General features: G+C 56.4%; 2 protein-coding genes and 1 pseudogene across 2 annotated transcripts in view; 1 reads left to right on the plus strand and 2 right to left on the minus strand.

Moving 5' to 3' along the window:
* LOC133264347 (retinal guanylyl cyclase 1-like) overlaps window positions 1-3283 on the plus strand; it is a 29962-nt gene extending 26679 nt beyond the window's left edge. Inside the window, 4 exon segments of the mRNA XM_061444296.1 lie at window positions 903-963; window positions 966-988; window positions 2449-2544; window positions 3137-3283. Of these exon segments, the coding sequence (XP_061300280.1) occupies window positions 903-963; window positions 966-988; window positions 2449-2544; window positions 3137-3283 (327 nt within the window).
* A 226-nt stretch (window positions 3284-3509) lies between these two features.
* ZNHIT1 (zinc finger HIT-type containing 1) lies at window positions 3510-10579 on the minus strand. Its single transcript, XM_061444299.1, has 5 exons — window positions 10545-10579; window positions 9461-9631; window positions 7076-7155; window positions 5045-5214; window positions 3510-3575 (listed from the first exon to the last, which is right to left on the minus strand). Exons 1-5 carry the CDS (start codon window positions 10564-10566, stop codon window positions 3554-3556), a joined length of 465 nt encoding a protein of 154 aa, XP_061300283.1. The 5' UTR covers window positions 10567-10579; the 3' UTR covers window positions 3510-3553.
* Window positions 7957-9406, minus strand: LOC133264350 (uncharacterized; annotated as a pseudogene).
* Window positions 10580-10878: the final 299 nt, after the last annotated feature.

The raw sequence follows: 10878 nt of genomic DNA on the forward strand, positions 1-10878 counted from the left end.
AAGTGCCCCCCAAGTGCCCCATAAGTGACCTCGAAGTGCCCCCAAGGGACCCATAAGTGCCCCACAAGTGCCCCACAAGTGCACCCCAAATGCCCCATAAGTGACCTCGAAGTGCCCCCCAAGGGACCCGTAAGTGACCCACAAGTGCCCCCCAAGGGACCCGTAAGTGCCCCATAAGTGCCCCCCAAGGGCCCCCCAAGTGCCCCATAAGCAGCCCCCTGGCTCCTTCATTGGAGCCCCTCGGCCATTGAGGGATCCCATTGACTCCTTAGTGCCCCATTGACTCCTTATTGCCCCATTGACTCCTTAGTGCCCCATTGAGTCCTTATCACCCCCATTGACCCCTATTGCCCCATTGAGCCCTTATCACCCCCATTGAGGCCTTATTGCCCCCATTGAGGCCTCATTGCCCCCATTGGTTCCTCTTGCCCCATTGACCCCTATTGCCCCTTATATGTTGACTCCTATTACCCCCATTGACCCCCATTGACCCCCATTGCTCACATTGACCTCCATTACCCCATTACCCCCATTGACCCCCATTACCCCCATTACCCCCCATTGACCCCCATTGCCTCCATTGCTCCCATTGACCCTCATGGCCCCCATTGACCCCCATTGCCCCCCATTGACCCCCATTACCCCATTGACCCCCATTGCCTCCATTGCTCCCATTGACCCTCATTGCCCTCATTACCCCTCATTGACCCCCATTACCCCCATTGCCCCCATTGCCCCCATTCCCCCCTTTACCCCCATTGACCCCCATTGCCTCCATTACCCCCATTGACCCCCATTACCCCCATTGCCCCATTGCCCCCCATTGTCCCATTGACCCCCATTACCCCCATTGTCCCATTGACCCCCATTACCCCCATTGACCCCCATTGCCCCCCCCCCAGGGGAAGGGGGTGGAGGACACCTATTGGCTGGTTGGACGCGAGGGCTTCACCAAACCCATCCCCACCCCCCCCGACCTCCTGCCTGGGTGAGACCAAAGGGGGGGGCCCTATGGGGGGGGTATTGGGGTCTATGGGGTGGATATGGGGGTCTATGGGGTGGATATGGGGGCCTATGGGGTGGATATGGGGGTCTATGGGGGGGTATTGGGGTCTATGGGGTGGATATGGGGGTCTATGGGGGGGGTATTGGGGTCTATGGGGTGGATATGGGGGTCTATGGGGTGGATATGGGGGCCTATGGGGTGGATATGGGGGTCTATGGGGGGGTATTGGGGTCTATGGGGTGGATATGGGGGTCTATGGGGGGGTATTGGGGTCTATGGGGTGGATATGGGGGTCTATGGGGGGGTATTGGGGTCTATGGGGTGGATATGGGGGTCTATGGGGGGGTATTGGGGTCTATGGGGTGGATATGGGGGTCTATGGGGGGGTATTGGGGTCTATGGGGTGGATATGGGGGTCTATGGGGGGGTATGGGGGTCTATGGGGGGTATTGGGGTCTATGGGGGGGTATGGGGGTCTATGGGGCGGATATGGGGGTCTATGGGGTGGATATGGGGGTCTATGGGGGGGTATTGGGGTCTATGGGGTGGATATGGGGGTCTATGGGGGGGTATTGGGGTCTATGGGGTGGATATGGGGGTCTATGGGGGGGTATTGGGGTCTATGGGGTGGATATGGGGGTCTATGGGGGGGGTATGGGGGTCTATGGGGGGGTATTGGGGTCTATGGGGGGGTATGGGGGTCTATGGGGCGGATATGGGGGTCTATGGGGTGGATATGGGGGTCTATGGGGGGGTATTGGGGTCTATGGGGGGGTATTGGGGTCTATGGGGTGGATATGGGGGTCTATGGGGGGGTATTGGGGTCTATGGGGTGGATATGGGGGTCTATGGGGGGGTATTGGGGTCTATGGGGTGGATATGGGGGTCTATGGGGGGGTATTGGGGTCTATGGGGTGGATATGGGGGTCTATGGGGGGGGTATGGGGGTCTATGGGGGGGTATTGGGGTCTATGGGGGGGTATGGGGGTCTATGGGGCGGATATGGGGGTCTATGGGGTGGATATGGGGGTCTATGGGGGGGTATTGGGGTCTATGGGGGGGTATTGGGGTCTATGGGGTGGATATGGGGGTCTATGGGGGGGTATTGGGGTCTATGGGGGGGTATTGGGGTCTATGGGGTGGATATGGGGGTCTATGGGGGGGTATTGGGGTCTATGGGGGGGTATTGGGGTCTATGGGGTGGATATGGGGGTCTTTGGGGGGGATATTGGGTCTATGGGATGGATATGGGGTTCTATGGGGGGGATATGGGGGTCTATGGGGTGAACATTGGGATCTATGGGGCGGATATGGGGACCTTTGGGGCGGATATCGGGGCCCCCATAGGGACACAGGTGTCTATGGGGTGTCCATGGGGGTCTATGGGGCTGAAGGCGGGGCTCAGGCCCGCCCCATAGCGCCCCATTGCCTCCGCCCCCCAGCGCCAGCAACCACGGCATCAGCCTGGACGAGATCCCCGCCGAGCGCAGGAGGAAGCTGGAGAAGGCGCGGCCGGGGCAGGTGCCCAAATAAGGCAGGTGAGGCCACGCCCCCTCCCCTCCCATTGGCTCCCACCCCTCCCAACAGGCTCCGCCCCCTCCAATAGGTTCCGCCCCCTCCAGCTGCCCATAGAGGTCAATGGCTCCTTGGAGGACTTACGGAGTCCTCCAGGACCATAGAGAGCTGCTCCAAGGTGGCCGCTCTATCCCAACACATAGCCCTTCTCTATGGTCCTCCAAGGCCGCTCTATCCCACCATGGAGCCCTCTCTATGGTTATAGGGCATAGAGTCCTCCAAGACCATAGAGAGCAGCTCCAAGATGGCCGCTTTATCCCCAAATAGGGCCCTTCTCTATGGTCCTCCAAGGCCGCTCTATCCCACCACGGCGCCCTCTCTATGGTTATAGGCCATAGAGTCCTCCAAGACCATAGAGAGCTGCTCCAAGGTGGCCGCTCTATCCCAACAGAGCCCTTCTCTATGGTCCTCCAAGGCCGCTCTATCCCACCATGGAGCCCTCTCTATGGTCATAGAGCATAGAGTCCTCCAAGACCATAGAGATCAGGGCCTAGAGCACCCCCCCATAGACAACCGCCTAGAGCGCCCCCTAGCGGCGCCCCCAACCCCTTGCAGGGACAGCGACGGCTCCGCTCTGATTGGTCGACGTCCCCCCACCCCTCCAGTGACGTCACAGGAAGGCGACGCGCAGAGAGCCCGCTGGCGGCGGCCATGTTGGATCGACGCTCGATGGCAGCGGCCATCTTGGGCGGCCGCTCTTAAAGGGGCAACGGCTCCGTCGCCCTCTGTGGTCCCCCCCCCCCATTTAAAGGGGCCCCGTCCCCATTTAAAGGGGTTCCTCCCCCCCTTCCCCCCCCATTTAAAGCATAGACACCAAGAATTCACCCAAATCTCTTTGTTGCCTTTTTTTGGCCCCAAAACCACGGGTTTCGACCCCAAAACGGGGGCTCCGGGTGGCGGCGCCGTCGTGGGGATGACGTCATCGGGGATGGGGGGGTGACGTCATCACGGGGGGGGGTGGGTGACGTCATCTCACACCGTCCATTTGAGGCAGCTGGGGGGAGATGGGGGGGGGGAGGGTTCACGTCAGCACAGGCCAGGATCCCATAGAGCGTTATCCCGTGTTATTCCCGTGTTATCCCCATGTTATCCCATGTATTCCCCCCATGTTCTCCCCATGTTATCCCATGAAGTCCCCCCATGTTATCCCATGTATTACCCCCATGTTCCCCCCATGTTACCCCCCGTTCTATACGTGTTACCCCCATGTTCCCCCATGTATTCCCCCACGTTCCCCCCATGTTATCCCATGCATTCTCCCTGTTCTCCCCATATTACCCCCACGTTACTCCCATGTTCTCCCCATGTTGTCCCCATGTTCCCCCCATGTTATCCCATGAATTCTCCCCATGTTACCCCCACGTTATCCCATGCTCTCCCCATGTTATCCCATGAATTCCCCCATATTATCCCATGAATTCCCCCCATGTTCTCCCCATGTTCCCCCATGTATTCTCCCCATGTTACCCCGTTATCCCACGTTCCCCCATGTTATCCCATGAATTCCCCCCATGTTCTCCCATGCATTCCCCCCATGTTCTCCCCACGTTATCCCCATGTTCTCCCATGTTATCCCATGAATTCCCCCCATGTTCTCCCCATGTTATCCCATGCATTCTCCCCATGTTATACCCATGTTACTCCCATGTTCTCCCCATGTTATCCCATGAATTCCCCCCATGTTCTCCCCATGTTCTCCCATGTTCCCCCCATGTTATCCCATGAATTCCCCCCGTTACCCCCACGTTACCCCCATGTTCTCCCCATGTTACCCCCATGTTCTCCCATGTATTCCCCCCATGTTCTCCCCATGTTACCCCCATGTTCTCCCCATGTTACCCCCATGTTCTCCCCATGTTATCCCATGCATTCTCCCCATGTTACCCCCACGTTACCCCCATGTTCTCCCCATGTTACCCCCATGTTCTCCCATGTATTCCCCCCATGTTCTCCCCACGTTCTCCCCATGTTATCCCATGAATTCCCCCCATGTTCTCCCCATGTTAGCCCCATGTTCTCCCCACGTTATCCCATGCATTCTCCCCATGTTCTCCCCATGTTCTCCCCACGTTGTCCCCATGTTATCCCATGCATTCCCCCACGTTATCCCACGTTCTCCCATGCATTCCCCCCGTGTTCTCCCCACGTTCTCCCCATGTTGTCCCCATGTTCTCCCCACGTTATCCCATGCATTCCCCCCACGTTCTCCCCATGTTGTCCCCATGTTCTCCCATGTTATCCCATGCATTCCCCCCATGTTCTCCCCATTTTATCCCCCACGTTCCCCCCATGTTCTCCCCATGTTATCCCATGCATTCCCCCCATGTTCTCCCCACGTTATCCCCATGTTCTCCCCACGTTATCCCATGCATTCTCCCCATGTTCTCCCCATGTTATCCCATGCATTCCCCCATGTTCTCCCCACGTTATCCCACGTTCTCCCATGTGTTCCCCCCCCGTTACCGCGTGTCCTGGTGGGTGCCGAGGCAGCGTGCGCAGCAGAAGCGGGCCCCACAGCTCACGCAGGTGTAGGCCGAGGGGAAGCCGCAGACGCTGCAGAAGTGGCGCTGGGGCCGGCGCGAGGGCCCCGCACACGCAGACACGTACGTGGGGCCCTCGGCAGCGCTCAGGTTCTGCGCAGGAAAGAGGAGGAAACGGGGAAAGAGGGGGGGAAAAGGGGGGAAAAATGGGGAAAAAGGAGGGGAAATGGGGAAAAAGGAGAGGAAAATGGGGAAAAAGGAGCAAAAATTGGGGAAAAAGGAGAAAAAATGGGGGAAAAAGGAGAAAAAATGGGGAAAAAGGAGGGGAAAATGGGGAACAAGGAGGGGAAAATGGGGAACAAGGAGGGGAAAATGGGGAAAAAGGAGCAAAAAATGGGGAAAAAGGAGCAAAAAATGGGGAAAAAGGAGCAAAAAATGGGGAAAAAGGAGCAAAAATTGGGGGAAAAAGGAGAAAAAATGGGGGAAAATGGGGGAAAATGGGGGAAAAGGAGGGGAAATGGGGAAAAGGAGGGGAAAATGGGGGAAAAGGAGGGGAAAATGGGGGAAAAGGAGGGGAAAATGGGGGAAAAGGAGGGGAAAAAGGAGGGGAAAATGGGGAAAAGGAGAAAAAATGGGGAAAAAGGAGGGGAAAATGGGGAAAAATGAGAGAAAATGGGGAAAAAGGAGGGGAAAATGGGGAAAAGGAGGGGAAAATGGGGAAAAGGAGCAAAAAATGGGGAAAAAGGAGGGGAAAATGGGGGAAATGGGGGAAAATGGGGGAAAAGGAGGGGAAAATGGGGGAAAAGGAGGGGAAAATGGGGGAAAAGGAGGGGAAATGGGGAAAAGGAGGGGAAAATGGGGGAAAAGGAGGGGAAAATGGGGGAAAAGGAGGGGAAAATGGGGGAAAAGAAGCAAAAATGGGGGAAAAGAAGCAAAAAATGGGGAAAAAGGAGGGGAAAATGGGGAAAAATGAGAGAAAATGGGGAAAAAGGAGGGGAAAATGGGGAAAAGGAGGGGAAAATGGGGAAAAGGAGGGGAAAATGGGGAAAAAGGAGGGGAAAATGGGGAAAAAGGAGGGGAAAATGGGGAAAAGGAGGGGAAAATGGGGAAAAAGGAGGGAAAATGGGGGAAAAGGAGGGAAAATGGGGGAAAAGGAGGGGAAAATGGGGAAAAAGGAGGGGAAAATGGGGAAAAGGAGGGGAAAATGGGGGAAAAGGAGGGGAAAAGGAGGGGAAAATGGGGAAAAAGGAGGGGAAAATGGGGAAAAAGAAGGGGAAAATGGGGAAAAAAGAAGGGGAAAATGGGGAAAAGAAGCAAAAAATGGGGAAAAAGCAGCAAAAAATGGGAAAAGGAGGGAAAAAGGAGGGGAAAGGAGGGAAAATGGGGAAAAAGGAGGGGAAAATGGGGAAAAAGGAGGGGAAAATGGGGGAAAAGGAGGGGAAAATGGGGAAAAAGGAGAGAAAATGGGGAAAAGAAGCAAAAAATGGGGAAAAAAGAAGCAAAAAATGGGGGAAAAGGAGGGGAAAATGGGGAAAAAGGAGGGGAAAATGGGGGAAAAGGAGAGAAAATGGGGAAAAAGGAGGGGAAAATGGGGAAAAAGGAGCGAAAAATGGTTATATAATGAGATCAAAAGGGGCCAAAACGGGCCAAAAACGTGCAAAAAAAGGAGCTAAAAATGGGTATAATGAGATAAAAAGGGGGCAAAAGGAGCAAAAAATGAGCCAAAGGAGCTAAATATGTGCAAAAAAGAGCTAAAAATGGGCAAAACTGGGCAGAAAGGAGCCAAAAATGGGCCAAAATGGGCCAAAAATGGTCAGAAAGGAGCTAAAACTAGGGAAAATGAGCCAAAAATGGGCAAATACGGGCTAAAAATGAGCTAAAACTGGGTCAAATGAGAACAAATCGGACCCAAAGTCACCCAAAATGGAGCCCCATAGACTCCCTATAGCCCCATAGCCCCCCCATAGCCCCATAGCCCCCCCCATAGCCCCATAGCCCCCCCCATAGCCCCCACCTGCTCCTCCAGCAGTGCCTGGAAGTTCTTGCGGAAGCGGAGCTTGAAGTGGTCCCCACGCGTCTTCTTCTTCTTCTTCCCTAGGGACGGGACCCATAGCGACCCATAGAGACCCATAGGGACCCATAGGGACCCATAGCGACCATAGGGATGCATAGGGGCCATAAGGTTGTCTAAGGACCATAGGGATGGATAGAGACCCATATGGGATGCACAGAGGCCAAGGGATGTATAGGGAGCCATAGGGATGTATAGGTCCTATACAAATGTATAGGTATGCATAGGGACCCATAGGGATGCATAGGGGCCATAGGGATGTATAGGTCCTATACAAATGTATAGGTATGTATAGGGACCCATAGGGATGCATAGGGGCCATAGGGATGTATAGGTCCTATACAAATGTATAGGTATGTATAGGGACCCATAGGTATGTATAGCGACCCATAGGGATATATAGGTCCTATATAAATGTATAGATATCATAGGGATGTATAGCGACCCATAGGGATGTATAGCGACCCATAGAGATGCACAGGGGCCATAGGGATGTATAGGTCCTATACAAACGTATAGGTATGTATAGGGACCCATATAAACCCATAGGGATGTATAGGGACCCATAGGAGCCATAAGGATGTATACGAGACACAGGGATGTATAGGGACGACAAGGGGTATATAGGGACCCATAGGAACCAGAGATTGCATAGGGGCCATAGGGCTGCAGTGACCCATAGAGACTCCCACGGGCCCCATAGAGAGAGATTCAGCCACACAGGGACCCAACAGGAACCCACAGAGAGCCTCAAGCGCCCCATAGAGAGACATTAAGACCCATAGAGACCCACAGAGCCCCATAGAGACCCCACAGAGACCCCCTCAAGACTCCATAGGGACCCCACTGACCCACAGCCCCCCATAGATCCCCATAGAGAACTACAGACCCCCACAGATGCGCCATAGACACCCACAGACCCCCATAGACACCCCAGAGCCCCCCATATAGCCCCATAAGGACCCCATAGAGCCCCATAGGGACCCACAGACCCCCCCATAGAGACCCATAGAGCCCCCCAGACCCCCATAGAGCCCCAACACAGACCCGCACAGACCCCCCTTAGCCCCACATAGACTCCCATAGAGGCCCCATGGAGACCCACAGACCCCCCACAAAGTCCAATAGACCCCCTTAGCCCCCCCATAGCCCCCAGACACCCCATAGAGCCACACAGGCACCCAATAGAGACCCAGCAGAGCCCCATAGACACCCAATAGAGACCCCCAGAGCCCCATAGACACCCAACAGAGCCCCATAGAGCCCCACAGACACACAACAGAGCCTCATAGACACCCAAAAGAGCCCCATAGAGCCCCATAGACACCCAATAGAGCCCCATAGGGCCCCTAGACACCAAATACAGACTCACAGAGCCCCATAGACACCCAATAGAGACTCCTAGAGCCCCATAGATACCGAATACAGCCCAACAGAGCCCCCTAGACACCCAATAGAGCCCCATAGACACCCATAGGGCCCCATAGACACCCAACAGAGCCCCATAGACACCCAACAGAGCCCCCTAGACACCCAATAGAGCCCCATAGACACCCACAGAGCCCCATAGACACCCACAGAGCCCCATAGACACCCACAGAGCTCCCCAGAGCCCCCTAGACACGGAATACAGCCCCCCAGAGCCCCCTAGACACCCAATAGAGCCCCCCAGAGCCCCATAGACACCCAATAGAGCCCCATAGACACCCAATAGAGCCCCACAGACACCCAATAGAGCCCCACAGACACCCAACAGAGCCCCACACCCAACAGAGCCCCACAGAGCCCCATAGACACCCAATAGAGCCCCATAGACACCCAATAGAGCCCCACAGAGCCCCATAGACACCCAATAGAGCCCCACAGAGCCCCATAGAGCCCCATAGACACCCCTAGAGCCCCATAGACACCCAATAGAGCCCCACAGAGCCCCATAGACACCCCTAGAGCCCCATAGACACCCAATAGAGCCCCATAGACACCCAATAGAGCCCCACAGAGCCCCATAGACACCGAATAGAGCCCCACAGAGCCCCATAGACACCCCTAGAGCCCCATAGACACCCAATAGAGCCCCATAGACACCGAATAGAGCCCCACAGAGCCCCATAGACACCCAATAGAGCCCCATAGACACCGAATAGAGCCCCACAGAGCCCCATAGACACCCATAGAGCCCCCTAGATACCCAATAGAGCCCCACAGAGCCCCATAGAGCCCCATAGACACCCCTAGATCCCCATAGACACCCAATAGAGCCCCACAGAGCCCCATAGAGCCCCACAGAGCCCCAATAGAGCTCCCCTAGAGCCCCCTAGAGGCCCGCACCGGTCTCGGCGGTGTCTGCGAAGTGCGGGAGGCGCTTGCCGGGCCGGGGCAGCCCCGCCTGGGGGTCGTCGCCGAAGTTGTCGTTCTCCAGGGCCTCGAGCTGGCGGTGGAGGCGGCGCTGCCGGGCGGCCCGGTCCAAAACCCGGCCGTGGGGCCCGTCCGGGAGGCGGCCTGCGGGGAACGGGGGCGGTGAGCGGGGGGAAACGGGGGGGAAGGGAGGAAAAGAAGGGGGAAAAGGGGGGAAAGGGAGGAAATGGGGGGGAAGGGGGGGGAAAAGGAGGGGAAGGGGAGAAAAGAGGGGAAAAAAGGGCAACAATGGGGGAAGGGAAAAAGGGGGCAAAAGGGGAAGGGGGAAAAGGGGGAAAAGAAGGGGGAAAAGGGGAGGAAAGGGGGAAAAGGGAGGAAATGGGGGGAAATGGGGGGAAAGGGGGAGAAAGGGGGGAAAAGGGGGGAAAAGGGGGGAAAAGGGGAAAGAAGGAAAAGGGGGGGAAGGGAAAAAGGGGGTGAAAGGGGGGAAGGGGGAAAAGGGGGGAAAAGAAGGGGGAAAAGGGGAGGAAAGGGGAGGAAAAAGGGGGGAAGGGGGGAAAAGGGGGAAAAGGGAAAGAAAGAAAAGTGGGGGGATGGGAAAAAGGGGGCGAAAGGGGGAAGGGGGAAAAGGGGGGAAAAGAAGGGGAAAAAGGGGGAAGGGGGAAAGGGGGGGGGGGGAGAAAAAAGGGGAGAAAAGGGGGAGAAAGGGCAAAAAGGGGGAAAAAGAGGAGAAAAGGGGGAGGAAGGGGGAAAAGGGAGGAAAGGGGAGGGAAAGGGGGAAATAATGGGGGGAAAGGGGGGAAAAATGGGGGAAAGGGCGGAGAAAAGGGGGAAAGAGGGGAAAACGGGGGGAAAGGGGGAAAAAGGGTGGAAAAAGGGGGTGAAAAGGGGGGAAAAGAGGAAAAGAAGGGAAAAGGGGGAAAAATGGGGGAGAAAGGGGAAAAAGGGCGGAAAAAGGGGGGAAGGGGGAAGAAAAGAGGGGAAAACGGGGGGAAAGGGGGAAAAAGGGTGGAAAAGGGGGTAAAAGGGGGAAAAAGGGACGGGAGGGGAGCGGTACCGGGAGGCTTCTTCTCCACCATCGCTGAGGCGGCTTCCGGTTTGGGAGGCTGGGGCTTCCGGTGAGGAGGGGGGCTTCCGGTGTGAGGCGTGGGGAGGCGCCATGTTGAGTGTGGCAGCGTGGTGAGCCGGGCGCCGCCATCTTGAGTGTGGCTCCCCCCACCCCAGCGTAAGACGGGAGCCGCCATGTTGAGTGTGGCACCGTCAGCTTGCGAGGGCGCCGCCATGTTGAGTGTGGCACCGTGATGCATGGGGCGCCGCCATCTTGAGTGTGTCGCCGCCCCATAAATCCCCCTGGGCTGGGAAGAGGAGGGGTTGTGAAGGGAGGGAGGGGG

Source organism: Pezoporus flaviventris, unplaced genomic scaffold (assembly GCF_033815535.1).
Source record: "Pezoporus flaviventris isolate CSIRO_AGI_PZ_B2104156 unplaced genomic scaffold, CSIRO_AGI_Pfla_v1 ptg000789l, whole genome shotgun sequence".
Taxonomy (NCBI): domain Eukaryota; kingdom Metazoa; phylum Chordata; class Aves; order Psittaciformes; family Psittacidae; genus Pezoporus; species Pezoporus flaviventris.